The following is a 22879-nucleotide window of genomic DNA, read 5'->3' on the forward strand; positions in this document are numbered from 1 at the left end:
ATTAAACAAAATGGGCAAAGCAAGGCGTGAAACGTCATTCACTAGCCATATGGCATTTCATAATGCAGTAAACAATCTTTGTACTAGCAAGACAATAGACATGAAATGTTTCTCATCATTTCATTTCAGTAAATATCATAAATTAAGAACTCTACAGTGTAATCATGTTTTCAAGTTTGAGGGTGTCGCATTTATGATGCTTTCTACAAAGGAATGTCAATAGCGAGGATAATGGCCTGTTTTTTCTCCACCTGTGCCTCTGAAAAAGCACACACTAATGGCTTTTTTCCAGGCGACTGTTGCCCAGCTGGGTGCCCACGACGCATTACGTGCAGGTGGTCACTTAACTTTCTTATCGAAATATTTACGACACCAGTTTCCACTACAGTGACAGTCTCATATGAAAATTTCACAGGTCGAAAATTTACGTTACAAATGTGTAGAAACAAAATCCTATGAATATAACAATGTGCAAAAAATTTTCGAAGGCATTGTGATACATTCACACATTTACACACATTTCATAACTCTTAAAGTACGATTCTTGGTTTCCAACATCTTTTCCACAAATCAGAGTCCCTAACCACTACTCATTAGTCCTTACCCTATTGCACATATACATATTCGTCGACAATTCTTCAATATTTCATCATAATAAATACGTAGCATAATCAAATTCCTCGTATACGGTAGCATCATCTTATTGATCATAAACATACCTCAACTGCATAATACACATCGTCGTCGTAAAAATAACATCATAACACCTCAGTCAAATCTCAAAAACGTCGTAGCTTTCTGCAATAATGTCAAAACCTAAAAAAAATTCTCTGCTCATTTCAATAGTGTCATCTACCTCAAACGTACTTTAAAATCATGCTCTCTTACCAAATACATCATTCAAAGCTCTCATAGTATCACAATGGTTCCGAAAAAATATGAACAGTTCACAAAATACAGACAAAATACAATTTCGTAAGTGTGAAGTTACCCAACTGTGTAATTGCTTAAACATGTGTCACTAATGTAGTAAAAAAAATGTTTATCTCTCAGTTAAATAATGAGATAGCTGTGTAATTTGTGTGTTAGAGAAATATGGTACCGATGTGTAAAGTTGTATAAGCAAATACCATATTAGCTAGGGCTCCTTGTGCTTGCCAAACACATGGTACACAAGGTAAGTGTGTACCCCCCTGAGGATTAATGTAATTATACCCTCGTGTGTTACAGATTACAGCAATGGAATGAAATGTATCATGGAAAACTTTCTTTGTAATTCACAAATCTTGAAAAATAAATGGCTTAAGTACAAAATTAATCTCTCAAATACGAGTACTGTTGCGCTAAACTGTGCGTCTTGTTGTGAGATAATCTCTGTGGAAGTGTCGTAGTTATCGTTCTGCAGAAGTCAATGTACTTACCTCATGATACACAAAAGTGAAATGCTTTGCGTATAGATATCTTAGTTATTACGCTTATTGCCGTGATGAAGTAAGTACTGTGCTGTAACGTATTGTTGTCCTACGGAAAAGGCTGTCTCCTTGTAGCTATACCACAAAAGTAAAACATGTTTTACTTTACAGAAGAATTCAGAAAAACTGTGCAGATATAAAACAGATACACCGCAAAAGCAACATTGTAAATTGTCACTCATTAGTAGCGTCGTGATAAAATCGTGTAGCTGTCACATAAACTAACCACTGTGTCATCTGGTATCCCACAGAAAGTACTTTAAATTCAGAATGTATTTTCAAGTAAACCAAAATGTTGCATTAAAAGTTCATTAGCAGTACTGGTAAATGTTCTAAATATGTGAGTCTTATAGTCGTTACGAAATCGTGCAACTAACAAGCAAGAATGTACACACACAATAACACTGTATAGTCTGTTCCCAATAACAATGCATTCGTAATTTCTGTTTAAATAAGTTCTCTTGGTTCTTGACTGGATATTTAACTTCAAAACATTGTTACATGTTAACAGTTTATCAGTGTGACAAAGCATACTAGTAGTGTGAAGTGAAAAATTTTATGGCAAAGACAAAGTTAAAAAGCAGATTATCATTCAAGAAACGGTTTTACATGTGAAATGTGGTGTAATCCTTTACTCTTCATAGTACTCAGAGTTTCAACTTGAATGCAATTATCATGTGGTAAACGTCGGTAAAGAATACTGGAAGTTTTCTCAAGGTTAGCGCCTATGTTATTTTTCTCTGAGCCAGCTGGCGCACGCGGCTGCCTGCGGTGCGAGTCATTGTCTTTGTTGGCGCGCGTCGTTATTGGGATTAGGAGACCTAACTTCTACAAATTCACCTTGACGAGAAGGCCCTGCCCTGTTTGAAGCTCGCCAGTTCTGATGGAATTCAGGTCTGTCGTTTTGTCGGTAGTTTACATAGTTTCTTTTTTGTCAGTCATGTGGTGGAGAATTTCCCCCGGAATCGTAACTGTGCGCTGAACTGTTGCGTCTAAAGTTATTCTGTCTCCCTTGATAATAATTATTTTGGTTCCCATATTGTCTGTTTCTCTGATTGTCTCTGTGATAGTCACTACCGCGGAGAGGTGATCTTTCCCTGTAATTATTACTACTCTGCCAACGGTTGTCATACGGGTGGTGTCTGTTTTGGTCACGATATGTGTTGTGAGAATAGCCTTGTCGTGTCCAATTATTATTTCTTTCATCGCGGAATTGTGACAGATGTGACCTATAATTGTTGTGCTCCTGTTTTCGCGTTCCGCGATTGTCAGTGTCAATTTCCAGTTCTTGTAACAGTTCCTGAAAAGCTTCAATGTCGTCTTTGCAACGTCCTGCTAAAATAATATGTCGTAAATGTTCAGGTAATTTGATTAAGCAAATGCGGATGAGTTCTGAGGGGCTGTATGGGTTTGACAGGTACTGATTCTTGTGCAACATGTCTTCAAAATATTTCACAAGACTGGAAAATTCAGATTGTTCGAAATGTTTCATCATTATGATGCTATGTTTTACTCGGTCTTGTGTAGCTTGAGACCAATATGCTGAGAGGAAGGCATGATAAAAATCTCCTTCATTGTGACAATCGTGAATGACCGATCGCATTCTTACAGCTGGTTCATTCTCCAAGTAGCCACACATAAATTCTAACCTGTGCTCCAATGACCGGTTGGGAGGAAAACAATGAGAGAATTGATGGCGCCACGCTTGTGGATGAATGTCGTTGGCAGAATTCTTAAATGTTTTGAATTTACGAGTAGTAATGAGCAGCTTATAGTCAAAATCATCTTGTCAGCGAGTAGCATATCGGTCATTGTTACATCGTGTCGGCGGTTCCATCTCAAAATTCGGTGCACCTTGCCAATTTCTTTCATAATTTCCGAAATGCCCTGTGTTATTATTTTGTGGCTTTTCCGTATTTCTAAGTTCCTCTTCCCGTGTTGGAGCGCGAGTGTCCTCTGAAATATGAAATTTTTGTATTACTTGTGCCAACTGATCTTGTACTTCCCGGATTTCTCTTTTGTATTGCGTATTAATTTGATTCTGATTTTGTTTGAATTTCTTAATTTGTTCAAACTCTTCTGTGTCAGTGATGGCTACAGGTCTTGTGTCATTCAGATCATCATCTACCTTTGCAGATAAGTTAGTGAACTGATCCGAAAGTTCGGCTACTTTCTCCGATAGTGTACTTATTTCCTCAGTGTGTTTTTCTGAACCAAGTTTCAGAGTGTCCATTTGTGTTGAAATCGTATCCACTGTGTCCTTTAAGTTTTCTTGAGTTTTTGCAAGTTGCGTAACCGAATCGGTAGATGCAACTGAGTAAGTTTTAGCTTGCAAGGTGTCGTGATTTTCATGAACAATAGTTTGCAGTTCTTTTATGGCTGCTTCGTGATTCCGTAATGCATTTTCATGACGCGAAAAAATAGGTTGGAAAAGCTCACAAATTTGTGTTTTTACGTCATTACAGACTTTTTGACATTTAGATTCGATGTTATGTAACTCAGTAGTTAAATCTTCACGTGTTTGTTCAAGCGTGGTGTCTAACTTTTGAAGATTTTGTTCCATTGTGTCTAACTTTTTAAGATTTTGTTCCACTGTGTCTAACTTTTGAAGATTTTGCTCCATTGTGTGTAACTGTTGCTCTGTTTGTCTCTGGTGTTGTTCCATTGTGTCTAACTTTTGAAGATTTTGTTCCATTGTGTCTAACTGTTGTTGTGTTTGTCTGATTTTGTTTCATTTGCTGCATTAATTGCTATAGTAATGTATTAGTGTCTGGAATCTGTTCCTCTATGCTTTTCGGCAGTGCATTTGCACCGGCAACATTTACATTTTGACAAGCAGAAAATGTGTCTCGACTTATTTGAGAAAACGGTGAGTACCCAAAACCTGAGTCTACAGTAGTTGCAATATTGTGTTCTGTCATTTCGGATTCCTGAGGTGAGCTGTTGCCGACCGATCGATCGATAATGCTTCCCTGTTCACTAATTGTTTCACTGTCTACACCATTGTTTGCCGCCCGCTCTATTTCCCTATGCTCAATTACCAAATTTCTATGTTGAACATTAATTAATTCATTACACGGTGGCGCTAACACACTGCTTTTGTCTTCTCTGTCATTTCTCAGTTTACTTTGGAGCCAAGTATTACGTTTTTCACACGCCATAATTGTCACAGTATTTCACAGGATAACACAGAAAATCACAATTTGAAGAGCAAAAATAAGAAAACACATTAACATAGCACTGAAAATAATATCTAGTTAATCGCAAGCGCAGCTGCGAAATACTTGGTGCAAATCTATATGCATGCCACAACTGTTTTACTGTACAACGATGAAAGACTACAACTACAAAGGAGATTCTCTCTACAATTACGCGATAGCAATAAACAATAGCTACACTAATTACACAAACTACAAGAAAAAATCAGAAGATTCCAGTGAGGTATCCTCGGCTAAGGGTCGACATATGAAACGTCCCCACAGAACAATTATACAAGACTGTGCTTCAAACTGACACACAATATTTTTAGCGCAAAGCAATCTGACTTTCAAAAATCCCTACAAAAGAATGGCCCTGACTAACATTAACCTATACGTTTCACAAATCACTTACCTCACAAAAATCTTCGTTACTCGAACTACTGCAATACAGCGAGCGCAACTACTGCCAGCTAAATAAAAGATTCAAACTACTGAAGGCACTAACTACTGATAGGCACAGTTAGCAAAAGAAAGATTTTGATAGAGAACAAACAATGTATTTACCTTAATAGTGTTCAAAAGTCATAATATATATAGCAGTTCATGACATGCAGTCTTCCAAATTTACTGTCTCTTTCCAGATCATCCGCTCTCAAAACTCCGCCATCTCACTCCCCACATCCACCACTGGTGGCGGCTCACCTCCAACTGCGCAACGCTACGCGCTGTTAACATCCGCCGGCCGCGGTGGTCTAGCGATTCTGGCGCTGCAGTCCGGAACCGCGGGACTGCTACGGTCGCAGATTCGAATCCTGCCTCGGGCATGGGTGTGTGTGATGTCCTTAGGTTAGTTAGGTTTAAGTAATTCTAAGTTCTAGGGGACTTATGACCTAAGATGTTGAGTCCCATAGTGTTCAGAGCCATTTGAACCATTTTTTTGTTAACATCCAGCTGCCCAACACTACAATGGCAGACAACAATGCAAACTAGCCACAGACTGCACACAGCACAGCCAGTGATTTTCATACAGAGCGCTACGTGGCGTTACCAATAAGAAAACCTAAACAGCCTACTTACAAATGTTGAACATATGGTGTCACAGGTGGCGCGGTGAAGGGATAATTCAAAAACGCAATACTGTATTAGAGGAAACGGTGCAAATTTCGAATACCTTTTGTACATGCGATCTGTTGTAAACATAGAAGTTACAAAATCACTGTCCTGTACCTAGTAAAAGCTGTTCTTCTTTTGATTTTATTTCCCTTTTTTCTAAGTTTTTACACTCATTTATTTGTGTCGCAATATGTTAGGTTTTTGTTGTACTGCACTTTGCAATAAACCAGCAGAGACGAGGAGAGCGATAATAAAATAATAAATCTCACCTCAGTGTGAACACACAACTGTCTGGCATAATGGAAAAAATACAGCCTGACAGATGCAAGACTCGAACCCCGAGCCCCATGCGCTAAGTCGCGCACATAAGCCTGGAGCGACACCGACATAAATATTTGACTTGGAAGGATCAGGGGCGATAGAGTCAACCGCTGCACGTGCGGCGAGGTACGCCATCTGGTGATGACACAGTTAAACATTTGTTATCCACGTTTGGGGTATTCCCCGACATTTGCGGCCCCATGTGTCTTATATTAAACTGCTTGTCTGTGTGTCATCTATGTCTTTTCGGAGGTTTTTAAACATGAATAAGAATCAACATGTGTACGTCACACAAAAGGGCAATTACTCTGTAACGAGCGACAGGAAATCTCGGGTCACTTTTACTAAAATACAGAGTGAATATCCTTCAACAACATCCCAGTTTTGGCGGTAGAGTAATGATGAACAATATACAAGTGAATGACCTTCCACTTAAAATATATCTTAAAAAACATAAAGCACTCCTTGAACGTTTTCCAAATGTTGTTGTTGTTGTGGTCTTCAGTCCTGAGACTGGTTTGATGCAGCTCTCCATGCTACTCTATCCTGTGCAAGCTTCTTCATCTCCCAGTACCTACTGCAACCTATATCCTTCTGAATCTGCTTAGTGTATTCATCTCTTGGTCTCCCTCTACGATTTTTACCCTCCACGCTGCCCTCCAATGCTACATTTTTGATCCCTTGATGCCTCAAAACATGTCCTACCAACCGATCCCTTCTTCTAGTCAAGTTGTGCCACAAACTTCTCTTCTCCCCAATCCTATTCAATACCTCCTCATTAGTTACGTGATCTACCCACCTTATCTTCAGCATTCTTCTGTAGCACCACATTTCGAAAGCTTCTATTCTCTTCTTGTTTCACTTCCATACATGGCTACACTCCATACAAATACTTTCAGAAACGACTTCCTGACACTTAAATCTATACTCGACGTCAACAAATTTCTCTTCTTCAGAAACGATTTCCTTGCCATTGCCAGTCTACATTTTATATCCTCTCTACTTCGACCATCATCAGTTATTTTACTCCCTAAATAGCAAAACTCCTTTACTACTTTAAGTGTCTCATTTCCTAATCTAATCCCCTCAGCATCACCCGATTTAATTAGACTACATTCCATTATCCTCGTTTTGCTTTTGTTGATGTTCATCTTATATCCTCCTTTCAAGACACCATCCATTCCGTTCAACTGCTCTTCCAAGTCCTTTGCTGTCTCTGACAGAATTACAATGTCATCGGCGAACCTCAAAGTTTTTACTTCTTCTCCATGAATGTTAATACCTACTCCGAATTTTTCTTTTGTTTCCTTTACTGCTTGCTCAATATACAGATTGAATAACAGCGGGGAGAGGCTACAACCCTGTCTCACTCCTTTCCCAACCACTGCTTCCCTTTCATGCCCCTCGACTCTTATAACTGCCATCTGGTTTCTGTACAAATTGTAAATAGCCTTTCGCTCCCTGTATTTTACCCCTGCCACCTTCAGAATTTGAAAGAGAGTATTCCAGTTAACGTTGTCAAAAGCTTTCTCTAAGTCTACAAATGCTAGAAACGTAGGTTTGCCTTTTCTTAATCTTTCTTCTAAGATAAGTCGTAAGGTTAGTATTGCCTCACGTGTTCCAACATTTCTACGGAATCCAAACTGATCTTCCCCGACGTCGACTTCTACCAGTTTTTCCATTCGTCTGTAAAGAATTCGCATTAGTATTTTGCAGCTGTGACTTATTAAACTGATAGTTCGGTAATTTTCACATCTGTCAACACCTGCTTTCTTTGGTATTGGAATTATTATATTCTTCTTGAAGTCTGTGGGTATTTCGCCTGTCTCATACATCTTGCTCACCAGATGGTACAGTTTTGTCATGACTGGCTCTCCCAAGGCCATCAGTAGTTCTAATGGAATGTTGTCTACTCCCGGGGCCTTGTTTTGACTCAGGTCTTTCAGTGCTCTGTCGAACTCTTCACGCAGTATCTTACCTCTTATTTCATCTTACTGTCATCATTTAATCATACAGTAAAGCTGCATGTCCTTTCATCAATTAAATTCAATATTTCTTCTGTTACCCAAGGATTTCTATTAGCCCTCGTCTTTTTACCTACTTGATCCTCTGCTGCCTTCACTACTTCATCCCTCAGAGTCACCCATTCTTCTTCTACTGCATTTCATTCCACCATTCCTGTCAATTGTTCCGTTATGCTCTTCCCGAAACTCTCTACAACCTCTGGTTTTTTCAGTTTATCCAGGTCCCATCTCCTTAAATTCCCACCTTTTTGCAGTTTCTTCCATTTTAATCTGCAGTTCATAACCAATAGATTGTGGTCAGAATCCACATCTGCCCCTGGAAATGTCTTACAATTTAAAACCTGGTTCCTAAATCTCTGTCTGACCATTATATAATCTATCTGATATCTTTTAGTAACTCCAGGATTCTTCCAGGTATACAACCTTCTTTTATGATTCTTGAACCAAGTGTTAGCTATGATTAAGTTATGCTCTGTGCAAAATTCTACAAGGCGGCTTCCTCTTTCATTTCTTCCCCCCAATCCATATTCACCTACTATGTTTCCTTCTCTCCCTTTTCCTACTGACGAATTCCAGTCACCCATGACTATTAAATTTTCGTCTCCATTCACTACCTGAATAATTTCTTTTATCTCGTCATACATTTCATCAATTTCTTCATCATCTGCAGAGCTAGTTGGCATATAAACTTGTACTACTGTAGTAGGCATGTGCTTTGTGTCTATCTTGGCCACAATAATGCGGTCACTATGCTGTTTGTAGTAGCTAACCCGCACTCCTATTTTTTTATTTATTATTAAACCTACTCCTGCATTACCCCTATTTGATTTTGTATTTATAACCCTGTAACCATCTGACCAAAAGTCTTGTTCCTCCTGCCACCGAACTTCACTAATTCCCACTATATCTAACTTTAACCTATCCATTTCCCTTTTTAAATTTTCTAACCTACCTGCCCGATTAAGGGATCTGACATTCCACGCTCCGATCCATAGAACGCCAGTTTTCTTTCTCCTGATAACGACGTCCTCTTGAGTAGTCCCCGCCCGGAGATCCGAATGGGGGACTATTTTACCTCCGGAATATTTTACCCAAGAGGACGCCATCATCATTTAATCATACAGTAAAGCTGCATGTCCTCGGGAAAATTTACGGCTGTAGTTTCCCCTTGCTTTCAGCCGTTCGCAGTACCAGCACAGCAAGGCCGTTTTGGTTAATGTTACAAGGCCAGATCAGTCAATCATCCAGACTGTTGTCCCTGCAACTACTGAATAGGCTTCTGCCCCTCTTCAGGAACCACATGTTTGTCTGGCCTCTCAACAGATACCCCACCGTTGTGGTTGCACCTACGGTACGGCCATCTGTATCGCTGAGGCACGCAAGCCTCCCCACCAATGGCAAGGTCCATGGTTCCAAATGATACAGGCATTATAATTTATCCAATTACACCGACAGAACAAGAAGAAATTTTAATAACTTTTATCAAAGAATTAATAAGTCTTTCTCTGCAAATAAACTCTCCCTTAATTTCAGAAAGGACAGTATATTAAGTACTGTAAGACGAACAGAATAACACCAACAATTAATGTACCATATGAATGGGGTTACTAAATTTGTAGAATACGTCAAAGGAAGTGGATATTGATGAAAATTTCAACTGAAAGCTTCTCAGAGAGTAACGTTCCAGAAACCTTTTATCTTTGCGTAATTCAGGGTGCAAATGTACTGCAAGAAAGTGAGTAATGTGAATAATGTGAAGGAAGGCGCGAGAGCACCGTAATGGTTGTTGTGTGTTTCTCAGACAATCTGGCAGCGATGCTATGGGCGATGACTTGCCCGCTTAAGGTATGCTGTGGTTCAACAAAGGCAAAAATATGATAGCCCAATGGACATTTGGATCATTTTCCTGCAACCACTGTGAACATCTACTACAGCGGAATTATCCCGTCTCTAGCCTTTTAACGCCGGAAATGCATATCCTCCTATTTCCATCTATTGTACTATAGTTCTTTTTCCTTGTTTTGTTACCTCAAGATATGACATTTCCGTGTCTTTATATATTGTAATTGTTTTACTATTTGTATATATATGCATTTATGTCGATTTATAATTGGTTTGTTTGGTGAATATTATTTGTATTTATACGCTGGGTCTGGCCTAGGGAAAACTATGGTATCGAACGAATACATCGATAGGTCGTGTGGAGAACGAAAGTGTTTAGGATCTTTGGTAGTGTTAACTCTGTCGCGTGGAGCGCGGGCAGAGGGAGAGTCTGGCTGAGGTGGTGCAGTGGAGCAGGTGTGTTGTGTGGCGCTCCCGCGAGTTGCCACGCTTTCGGTGTTTGGCAGCATGTAATTGCGCTCTACTTGCGATGATAGTTTCTGACATGGTGTCGCGGACGGGAAGCATTAGCTGGCGCACATCAAGAGCCCGTTTCGTCTGGTGACCGTGTCGAGAAGAAGGCGCACCGACATCCAGCTTTTGCAACAGCGACGGCCGACAATGAGTGACTGTTACCACCTCCTCGATCGACGGCTTCAAACCTTCAATCAACCAACAAGGAAGACTGGAAGCACGTAAAGTTTTAGAACTGTATGGCAGACCTCAGCGTTTCAGCTTTTTAAAATTGTTGCATCACAAAATTACAGCAACTTAGCATGAACGTTTGTTGCTCATTGTCCCAATTGCATTACCAAGCAGGGTCCCTTCCTTTTCCGGAATGAACCCGAGTGTCGTTGAAATTCAAACGCCAGCATCATTCGATTTCACTGCTTTAATTTTCAAGTTCAGTTAAGGTATTCATAGCTGGCTACAATATTTAGCTTACACAAGCACAAATTAAGAGTACGAGTTTTGTTACCGTATTTTAGCTTATCTGTGACTGCAGCTCAACTTGGTACGTACTAAATTTTACTATTGTTAATTGTTCAGAATCATTTAATTCAAGTTCAAAATTAAATCTCTTATTTCTAAATTGCGTAGATTCAAGTAGCTTTTGAAATGATTGTTGAGGTAGTCCAAGACTAACCGTATTTTACTGAATTTCGATGTGCTTCAGAAAGAAAGCTCACTATTAACTTCAGTCACTAAATTAACTTTCGATTTTCCGGTTTTATTAATTCTTTTGCTAAATTAAGTCAGAGTGTAGCGAAATTTATTACTTCTGACAAACTTTCAGTTTTCACACTACACGTGTCAACCTTCAGTTTCCACGCTTCTAGTGCTAATTATATGTGTAATAACCTTTCATTTTTCAGTTACTATAGTAATTGTCCTTAGGACTGGCGACCGTAATGTCCCCCAAATCTCAAATATCTAATTACCTCTAGTTAATTGTTAACGTAACTGCCGCACATTTACTTTCTTTATTAACTTTACCCCTTTTCAAAATTAACTTCCACCAGTTTCATTTGCATTTGTCCTTTCATTTGGATGTAACCCTTTCCTCCCTCTTTACCGACAAATTGACTTCGGTGACGATTGCTTTTTCTCAAATTTCCGTTAGGTACACGAGGTTTAATTTTTCACTGTCATTAAGGTCGATAAGTGAGGGGGAGGTTACAGCCTGAACGGACTCCTATTTACATATATCGTTTTCGACGTTCTCACATCCTTCCATCAATGCTTACCAGCATGTATCACAACACATCAGCTCAGGTGTTCTTGCGCATATGCCAATCTCTGTGCTCCGTGCTGTACTGTGAACAGAAGTACAAATGCAGCACGATGGTTTCTGAATCTCACAGCGTGGATATTGTTTAAATGCTCACGCTCTTCCTTGTTTCAGTACTAAATTGGCGCGTGATCTAATGCAGTACTGCTCATCTATCCGCAGTGACAATCCTCTGTTATCGGTGCCGATACATGTCAATAACATGTAGTGGGCGTTATAGTCCTAGCAGCGACTAGTTTCGCCAAGTCTCGGCCCTCACGGCACATCCTTTAGTTGGCGGCATTTGGGAAACCCGCCAACGGCCTTGTCAGATCACCGAAGTTAAGCGCTGTCGGGCTGGGCTAGCACTTGCATGGGTGACCATTCCGTCTACTCAGAACTGTTGGCAAGTGGGATATACTCAGACCTTGTGAGGCAAACTGAGAAGCTACTTGACCAAGAAGTAGCGGCTCCGGTCTCGAAAACTGACATACGGCAGGGAGAGTGATGTGCTGATCACATGCCCCTCCATATCCGCATCCAGTGACGCCTCTGATCTGAGGAAGACACGGCGGTCGGTAGGTAGCGTTGGGCCTTCATGGTCTGTTCGTGCGGAGTTTAGTTTTAATACCCTCAGCACCTAAGAGACAGAGCATCTCATTTGTCAGAAATCATCAGTCTGGCTGCTGTTAAATGAACTGACATCTGGGATTTAAGCCAATTCGAATTGGACTGCCAAGTAAGCCAGTGCAAGATCGATGCTAGAACACGATATTCATTTATATGAGGTCCACTGTACGAAATCATCCATCTGCATACTAATTTGAGGTATAATGAAGGTACGTACTGACTCACGGTAGGATGTTTCCATTTTGGAATCGGGACTGAGACCTCTATATCAATGGACTTGAAGTGCTGTGTTAGCAGTGGTCTTATCGACTTCCAGCGCTCATAACAACCTGAAATTAAATCACACCTCACTGATCTGCCTTACCGATCTTCATACTTGACGAATGAATCCACTACCGACATTGGACAATATGTAGCACCTTATCAGAAGCCCAGATTAAAGGCTTGATTGGAGCACCTTCTTATGAAGCGCCTCGAGATACTGGAAGCTCCCACTACAAGACTCAGTAAGCAGCAATCTTCGGTTAAACCAGCTGGATTACGATGTGGTGTGTAAACTTGTTCTGGATAACCTTCAAAAATGGTTCAAATGGCTCTGAGCACTATGGGACTCAACATCTTAGGTCATAAGTCCCCTAGAACTTAGAACTACTTAAACCTAACTAACCTAAGGACATCACACACACCCATGCCCGAGGCAGGATTCGAACCTGCGACCGTAGCAGTCCCGCGGTTCCGGACTGCAGCGCCAGAACCGCTAGACCACCGCGGCCGGCGGGGTAACCTTCGTAATCCCATTAATATGACAACTTTTCCTATACTTGGCTAAGGCATTCGCTGCAGACAGAATCGAATGTCTTACTCTGTAAAATGGAACACATCGAAAGACAAGCTCCAGAGAAAAGATTCCAAACAGAAATCTTTTTTTTATTATAATTTACGACTTTACCATTTTTCAGATAAACGTTAGCTTGGTCATCAAACCGAACGCTGCTGCAAGCACCACTCTCCCTTACTATGCATACTCTTGTTGTTCATTTGGAGGTGATAATATACACTGCCGGAAAAAAAAATTAGTACAACTGGAAAGACAAGTCAGTTTTGATCCGATGACGATATGTGCCACTTGGGGGGGGGGGGGGGGAGTAGGTGTTCTGATGATGGTTTGAACGTCGCCCGCCAACAGATAGCGTAGTGGCATAGCTACCAGAGTTCCACTGTTTACCCTCTAATTAGGACTGCTCACAACCAGAAGGCTCGGTATGAGGCAGTCGTGTGAAGGAATAGCCAACTATGCCACAGAGACACACTAATGGCTTCTACAACCAAATGAGCGAATCTAAAATGGTCCCAAATTGTGGCCTTCCCAGTGGCGCGATGATCCTTTCGGAGAATTGCGACACACGTTGGACGTGCTGCGTCAGTTGTATATGTGTGCGTGTGTTTGTGAGTTCCTAAGGGACCAAACTGCTGAGATCATTGTCCCTAGACTTAAACACTACTTAAACTAACTTATGCTAGGAACAACACAGACACCCATGCCCGAGGGAGGACTCGAACCTCTGGCGGCAGGGGCTGCCCAATCCGTGTCATGGAGCCTCAAACAGCGCGGCCACTCCGTGCGGCGTTAGTTGTGCAACGGTGCTGGTATCAGTGGTCACGTGAACATTCTCATACCCGCAAACGAGGTTCCGGTCGTCCACGCAGCACTGACAGCTATCGTCGTATTGTAAGGGCACAGTGGCAGGTGGTACATCGACCACAGGACAGATAAGACGGCTTGTGAGCCCAGACGTGTCAAAGCGAACTGTTGCGAACCGGTTTTCAGCAATGGGGCAACGGACACGTAACCCCTAACCCATATTCCACTCACGCCAGAGCAACGACGTGTGCAGCACGTCAGGTGCCGACAGAGGATCATTTGGAAGATACGAGGTGTGGCTAGAAAAAAACCGGACTAGTACTGGTGAAACAATAAAACGAATGCAATAAGCCTGAAAGTCGCGTGGCCTGTCACGTGACTCTCGCTCCGCCTACTGCTCGAGTTTCATCTGCCTCCTGCACTCAGTCTGCCCGTGGCATCTGTTTTAAGTAGTTGACGTTTTGTCTGTGCGTCGGAAAATGTTGAGTGTACAGAAAGAACAGCGTGTTAACATCAAATTTTGTTTCAAACTAGGAAAATCTGCAAGTGAAACGTCTGTAATGTTACAACAAGTGTACGGCGATGATTGTTTATCGCGAACACAAGTGTTTGAGTGGTTTAAACGATTTAAAGATGGCCGCGAAGACACCAGTGATGACACTCGCACTGGCAGACCATTGTCAGCAAAAACTGATGCAAACATTGAAAAAATCGGTAAACTTGTTCGACAAGATCGCCGTTTAACAATCAGAGCAGTGTCTGAGTTAACAGGAGTTGACAAGGAAAGTGTCGAACAAGTTTACCGATTTTTTTCAATGTTTGCATCAGTTTTTGCTGACAATGGTCTGCCAGTGCGAGTGTCATCACTGGTGTCTTCGCGGCCATCTTTAAATCGTTTAAACCACTCAAACACTTGTGTTCGCGATAAACAATCATCGCCGTACACTTGTTGTAACATTACAAACGTTTCACTTGCAGATTTTCCTAGTTTGAAACAAAATTTGATGTTAACACGCTGTTCTTTCTGTACACTCAACATTTTCCGACGCACAGACAAAACGTCAACTACTTAAAACAGACGCCACGGGCAGACTGAGTGCAGGAGGCAGATGAAACTCGAGCAGTAGGCGGAGCGAGAGTCACGTGACAGGCCACGCGACTTTCAGCCTTATTGCATTCGTTTTATTGTTTCACCAGTACTAGTCCGGTTTTTTTCTAGCCACACCTCGTAGAATGGTGCGCAGTTGTTTTCAGCGATGAAAGCAGATCCTGCCTGCACTCAACTAACTGTCGTTAGCGTGTACGATGCAGAACTGGTTAGCGCTGTCTCGTAGAGTGTATCTGTCCGAGACAGACTGGTCTCACCCCAGGCCTTATGGCTTGGGGTGCGATAAGTTACAACTCTCGTTCACCTTTGGTGTATCTGGAGGGGATGCTAATCAGCTCTCGGTACTTGCAGAATTTTGTAGACCCGTTCTTTGTTCCAACAGGATAATGCTCGCCGACACACTGCCCGCGAAACTCAACGTGATCTGGAAGACGCGCAGCAACCTCCCTGGTCAGAAAGATCTCCGGACTTGTAAGATTTGATGGGACGAGAAGCGACTCGTGCGACTCGCCGACCAACATTTCTTACGGAAATACGTGAACAGGTCGAGCAGGCGTAGTAAAACGTATCCGAGGATAGTATTCGCCATCTATACGATCGACTGAATGCCAGAGTCAGCGCCTGCATTGCCGCCCGTTGAGTCTACACCACACACTACTACGAGTGTTTGGGAATGGGTCGATACCTGATAGCTCAGAACCTCTTGTGCTACTGATCTGCAAATGTAATCCTTTCATGTATTCCATACGCAGTGTTGCAAAAATAAATTTTGAATACGCTGGAAACGAAATAATTTTTTTTTTCTGGCAGTGTGTTAAGAATTTACTCGTCGTGGCTAGTAGAGGTAACCACACAATTTAACTTGGAATTCTAATTACGCTCAGTCTTAATAGTTTTTACACACACAAAACGCATCTCGCCTTCATTGTTGGTGATGAAGTTAATTAGGCCCTGGGTTGGGTGCCTTTTACGTAGTGATTATGCCACTGTTGGACCTTTCACTGCTTTCGTCACTAATGTAGTTCTACATTTCTTATTGCGCTTGAGATGGTTGCAGCTGTGCCGATGTTCGATGGCTGGCGCTCTCATGTGGTACTGCTGATCGTTCGTAAAACCTTGCAGCTCGATTTCTCGGATAAACTTGAGATTCGTATCGAACTAGAACAGGATATAATATACGCTGGCTTAGAAAGAAAACGAAGCACGCAGAAGAGGACGAAATAACGACGTAACACTTAACGGGCTCAAAAGGTATCTGCTGTTGCGGTGATTACAAAATCCAGTCAAATTTACAAGGAATTTGCACACTTATCAGCAGACGCAATCCCTCTGGTCTGGATGGTTGGTGTGGTTCAGCTGGTAAGGGTGTCATACAGCTATCGTATCCTCTCATGAGACAAGCCGTCCCACAACCGTCGTAACTGGTCGTTCGTATCTTCGGTACTGACACTGAGACGGAGTTGAAGTCCACACATGCTGCATCGGGAACAGATCTGCGTTTCTTGCTGTCCATTGGAGTACCTCAAAATGACGCAGACATTTCATAAAGACAATTTCCGTGTGCGGACGAGCATTGCCCTGTTGAAAAATGACCGCACGATACTGTCACTTGTGAGGTAACACATGGGGACGCAGCACGTCCGTGACGTACCGTTGTGCCTTGAGAGATCCCTCAATTACTACCAGCCATGCTCTGATGTCATACCTGATGGCTGCAATACAGTTACGTCAAGAGTAACACCATTGTGCCTCTCCAAAACGTTGGAAGAATTGGACCTCTTCACGTATTGTCGCCATTCTCAGTGACAATGGTCGCTCAACGTACAGCATAACTATAATGCACACTTGAACACAACACGGTGCCATTCATCGGCATGGCATTACTCCAATGTTAATGGCAGCCTGCACTGCACCTGGGACGGTAACTGCCTAGTGCGGTTGCTGCTACTCTCCGAGCAATGATGAGGGTTGAGACAGAATGTTGAAGGGAGTCCATTTCTTGTTCTTGAATGGCAGATGCAGATGTGAATGGGTTACAACGTTCTTGGTGTGCAGTACGGTGGTCTTGCCATGTGCGATCAGACGTGCTGGACTGGAACTTTGACGACAGATGTGCCTCCCATCACGTTCCCATGCGTTCCAACATCGGGGCACTATCGCATTCAAATCCCACAAAGAACTTCATATAGCATTATTTGTCCACGCAGGGGAACAGAGACCCACAATGAGGTCTCTCTCTAAAATCGTGCTTTCAGAATCAGGTGCTGATAACGCTGTCTCACACGAATACGTGGCATCTCCTCGTCATTCACGGTGATCACTTAAAATCTGATGTTTATGCTATTTATAGGCCTTACCGGGCCTGGAAACAACACTAAACACGGACTACAGGAATGGACTCTGGTGGACATTCTACCTGTCACAGAGAACTGCAACTGTAATCATTTACATACCCGCTACTGATGCGCATACACACGAAGTTACAGTGCCATCGGAGCATGTCGTCGGAGTATTTCACTTTTTTAATCTGGCAGTGTGTGTAAATATGCATGAAGGTAGCCATACAGCAGTAATTACCACATTGGCAAAATAAATTATAGAATGACCACACCATATTGTTTTTTATCCCTCTAGCGGCATGCTACGGCATTGTGACGCGGAATTTTAATATATGCCAGACTACGCATCTCATGTACCTGCAAACAAACAAAACATTAATTACTTAACTTTATTTTTCCGGGGTGATGATCAAAACTTCGTGACCACCACATGCACCACAGTCATATAAAAGGTAACATAAATCGGCGACTGGTTGGGTGTATGCTCCACTTGTGAGAGCTGTCCCAGCAATCGAGCGCTTCATCGGCTAGAGCAATGTTGGGTACTGGGTGCTGCGTATTGGTACTAAGACCCTGCTACACTTCGGTGTGTGCAACCAGGTACTGGGGCTACCTTGAGCAGTGCTGGGAACTATATTTTAAGCGTTCATCTTTGTGTGAGGGGAGGTACTCAGGCCACGCTGAGTCGTGCTGGGTACTGGATACTGGATACTCACCGGTGAGCGCGGCGAGGTACTGGGGCCACGTCTTGGCCGGCGCTGGGCCCGCTGGAGGCTCCACATTCTCGTCGAGCATCAGCTCCTGGGCTGTGGCTGCCGCCTCCGCCGCCATCGTCGACTGTGTCTGGCCCGTCTGTAACACAACCCAGTCCTCATTCTCATTTGCAGGTTCCGTGTCTCGAATACACTACGGCAAAATTACAGTCTGCCGTCTTCAGAAGAGTTGGTCTGCACAGCCATAACTAGAAGTTAACCAAGTCGTACCAAAACGTCTTTCATCTATTAGTTAGTCTTCTGGAAATCAAATACAGAGTAACTTAATACCACCCCTTTCTGTTATCGGTCATCAGACCAGTATGATGCGACCCGCCACGAGTTCCTCTCCTCTGCCAAACTCGTCATCATGTAGCACTTGCATCCAACGTTCTCAATTATTTGTTGGATGCATTACACTATCTGCTTTCTCATACAATTTTTAGTCTCTACAGCTCCCAATGAGGTCTTGGTAGGCAGCTGGAGGAAGTTGGCACCACATCTGCACACACTAGTCACCTAATTCCCACAAATTCTGGGGAGTGGGCGATGTACACTGACGCTACATTCAAACATATCCCAGATGTGTCCGATCGGACTCAAATTTGGTGAACTGAGAGGCCAGCACATCATTTGCAACTCGCCACTGTGTTCCTCGAACCACTCCATCACATTCCTGGCCTTGTGATATGGCGCACTATCTTCTTGAAAAATGCCATTGCCATCGGGAAGCACGGTCGTCGTGAAGGGATGGAAGTGGGCTGCAACCAGTGTACGATACTCCTTGACCATCATGGTGCCTTGCACGAGATCCACTGGACCCGTGAATGCCTACGTGAATGTACCCCAGAGCATTATGGAAGAGCCGCCAATTTGGCTCAGTCCCACAGTACAAGCGTCAAGGAGCTGTTTCCCTGGAAGACGACGGATTCGTGCCCTCCCATCGGCATGATGAAGAAGGTATCGGGATTTGACAGACCATGTGAAGCTCTGCCATTGCGTCAGCGTCCAGTATCGACGGCCGTGAGCCGATTAGAATCGTACTCGTAGTTGCCGATGTTGTGGTGTTGAAGATTAGCGTCGTCGGCTGCGGAGGCCCATCTTTGGGAGGGTTCGGTGCACTGTGTGTTCAGACATACTTGTACTCTGCCCAACTAAAATCTGATGTTAGTTCCACCACAGTTCGCCACCTGTCCTGTTTTACCAGTCTGTCCAGGCTACTACGTCCGAAATTTGTAATGAGGGGTGGCCACCCAACACCATGACACCTGGACGTGGTTTTACCACGTGTTGAAGACACCCACCACAGCAGTCCTCGTACACCCGACAATTCGTGCTGTGTCCGAACTGCTCGTCCCGAGCCTCCGGGCCATCACACTCTGCCTCCCGGTTAAACTCAGATACGTAGATCAAGCTCCTTGCTCGTTCACCACATACACAGCACGCTCACTGATACTACAGGAACCGTCCGTGTGTCTGACTGCCAGTAATTCCTAGCTAGGTGACGCTGCTATCGCGGACGGGTTTATATCGATAGCAGGTCGGTGGTCATAGTGTTCTGGCTGATCAATCTATACTCCGCAAGTCACCACACGATGTATGGCTCAGAGTACCGTATGTCACTACTAGTCATTTTCTTTGTTATTCCACTCGAAAATACGGCGAGGAAGAACGACTGCCTATATATCTCCGAACGAGTCCTAATTTCTCTTATCCTGCCTCGGCAATCCTTACACTAAATGTACATAGGCGGCAGTAGAATCGTTCTACAGTCAGCTCCAAACGCCAGTTCTCTAAATTTCCTCGGTATTATTTCGCGAAAAGAACGTCGTATTCCCTCCATAGATTCCAGTTTGGCTTCAAGAAACATTTCCCTAATATTTGTATGATGATTGAAACTACAGGTAACAAATCTACCTACACGCATCCTAATTGCTTCGATATCTGCCTACAATCCAACCTGCTGGGGATCCCAATCATTCGAGCACTACCCAAGAATGGGTCACGCTTTTGTTCTATATGCTGGTCTCCTTTGTAGATGTGCTACACTTTCCTAAAACTCTCCCAATTAACCCAAGTCTACCATTCGCCTTCCCAACTACTGTCCTTACACGCTCGTTGCACTTCATATCGCTTTGAAGTCTAGGACTTTAGATATACGAGGGCTATTCCGAAAGTAAGGTCCGATAGGTCGCGAAATGGAAACCACGGTAAAAATCAAAAATGTTTTATTTGCAACAGTTAGATACACCTTGCAGCTACTTATCTCCATAGTCGCCGACCCGACTTAGACGTGTATCGTAGCGTTGTACCAACTTTCCCATACCCTCGCTATAGAAGGCAGCCGCCAGTGCTCTCCGCCAATTCTCTACGCTGGCCTACGGCTCGTTGTCTTGTGCCGAAATGTTGTCTTCATAACCAGCGGTTCATGTGACCAGAGCTGAAACTCAGAGGGAGACAATTACGGGCTGTATTGTGGGTACTCTCACATTTCCATTTGAAAACGATGCAGGAGCATCTTCATTGCCCCTGCAGAATGCGGCTGAGAAATGTCTTGAAGACGAAACAGCACGACAGTTATGTAATGTTAGCTGCATAGCTTCAGGGGAAATTTCTCACCAGGCCCCCGTACTTGGCGGCAGACACTATTTTCTAGACATCTTTACGCACCCACTGCGAGCTCAGAAATGAGAAGAGCGACGTGATGCTAACTGGGGTTATACTAGAGACACTACCCAACACATCTGTGCAAAGCTTTATCGGATTTTCATAGTCGTTTCCATTTCGTGACCGATCGGACCTTACTTTCGGAATAGCCCTCGTATAACCGACGTTACTTTGCCAAGTGGCTCACCACTAACACTGTATTCCAACAGTACAGTATTGTTCTTCCTGCTCATCTGCATTAAGGGGGAGACGTTCGTGAAAAACGCCAACCGTTTACAAGATGCACCAAATCCACAATTTTTAAGATCCGGCAATGAAATTTTGTACCATGCTTTACATGAAATTAACACATTTACTATTAAGTTCATTGGATTATACATAGTTAACATTTATCATGGAATTTTAAAACGATATTAAAAAAAATAGTGTACGTATCTTTTCTCAGACACTATTGAAGACATGTATACAAAATTTTGTCTGTTTAATCTCTTTGCATATGCTAAACTTCTCTCATGAGATTTTTTGAATATATCGAATAGGAGGATTTCAATGATTTTTTCATTATAATTCTAGAAGTATAACACAAAATATATGCAACATTTCACGCACTTCGCCACATATCTCAGCTTACACTCAGAATTTCAAGATTTACTCTTGCTTCAAGTTTTATTGTGTTTATAGAAATAAGTTTACAAAGTAATTTAAAGTTCAACCTAACGTTTTTCTCGTATTATGTCACCTCTTGACCTCCAGGATTTGTACTCAGGGCCCTGTTTCCCTTCAAGGCTTCTCTTCTGGTGTCTTGTTTTCTTCCTTATTCCTTTAACCAGGTCTTCGATTGACTTTTCAGCTACAGAGAGGCGCTGTAAATCTATTTTTCTCAAGACTTCATGAGTAAAATTTCCTATCTTAAAGCCAATTCTCTCTAATACCTTTGCCCTCCCTTCGTTCCTATCATTAAATATAAGAACTGCATCATAAGTTGCAATTCTGACAACTGCAGCAGATGTAAATGTGGTTTTAGGGCATTGTTTCCATACCAGTGAATTTAGATACTAATTTGGATTCTGCGTTTTGCCATGAACACACTTTGTGAGAAGTTCAGTCTCGGCTAGAAACCTGTGAGTGGGCTTTGCAACATCCAGGATACAATCTGGGAGACTCTCCTTGTGAATGCAGCGCTTTTTATCCCTCTGTGCCTGTAGATATTTACATCCACCAGCGCCGCACAAATGATGAATGCTGGTTTATTGATGTTTCTCACGTCTTGCATTCAATATCTCCTGAAAACGCAGTTTATCCAGTTTCCTGTACACTCTTTAAGACCGTGGCATTATTGAATGATGAAAGAATTGAACACTTGCTTAAATCTCCGTCGGTAGCACAAGGAAAAACAAGAATTGCTTCTTCGTAAACAAAGCAGCTGGTTTGCTATTATTTCTGTGATACGGAACAGAGTCGCAGATGATCTGTGAAACCAAAGAGTATATATGACAGCCTTCTAGATGTCGCCTGTGCAGGTTTTCTTGAAAGTAATCCAAGGAATCGTTCACCGAGCTAATGCTGAAGTGTTGCTTCAAAAAGTGATCATAGCAGGAAGGTTGCGTCACACACATAATTATTTTTCAGGCACTTCCGATGTGATGTCATCATTGAAACTTTAGCAACTTAATGTACATGAGTTCCACTAATAAACAGAAAAATAAATTGAAGAACGTCGCCCTTATCTTACATTTCTCTACATTTAGAACAAGCTACCATTCTTCATAATAAATAGAGATTCTGTTTAAATCATGCCGTATCCTTCAACAATCAGTCAGCGACGATGCTTTCCCATACACCACAGCGTCATCAGCAAACAGTCGCAGATTTCTGCTCACCCTATACGTCAGATCATTTATGCACACTGGTGTCCAAAATCAAAGCAACAAATCGCAACTTCCCCGTCCTGTGTCTAAT

At 42.6% G+C, this 22879-nt stretch overlaps 1 protein-coding gene across 1 annotated transcript in view; it reads right to left on the reverse strand.

Moving 5' to 3' along the window:
* LOC126252100 (facilitated trehalose transporter Tret1-2 homolog) overlaps positions 1-18349 on the reverse strand; it is a 67420-nt gene extending 49071 nt beyond the window's left edge. The window contains exon 1 of the mRNA XM_049952960.1: positions 18218-18349. Coding sequence (XP_049808917.1) covers positions 18218-18332 — 115 coding nt within the window. The 5' untranslated portion in view covers positions 18333-18349. The remainder of the gene's footprint in view (positions 1-18217) is intronic.
* Between the last annotated feature and the right edge of the window lie 4530 nt (positions 18350-22879).

Source organism: Schistocerca nitens, chromosome 4, assembly GCF_023898315.1.
Source record: "Schistocerca nitens isolate TAMUIC-IGC-003100 chromosome 4, iqSchNite1.1, whole genome shotgun sequence".
NCBI lineage: Eukaryota > Metazoa > Arthropoda > Insecta > Orthoptera > Acrididae > Schistocerca > Schistocerca nitens.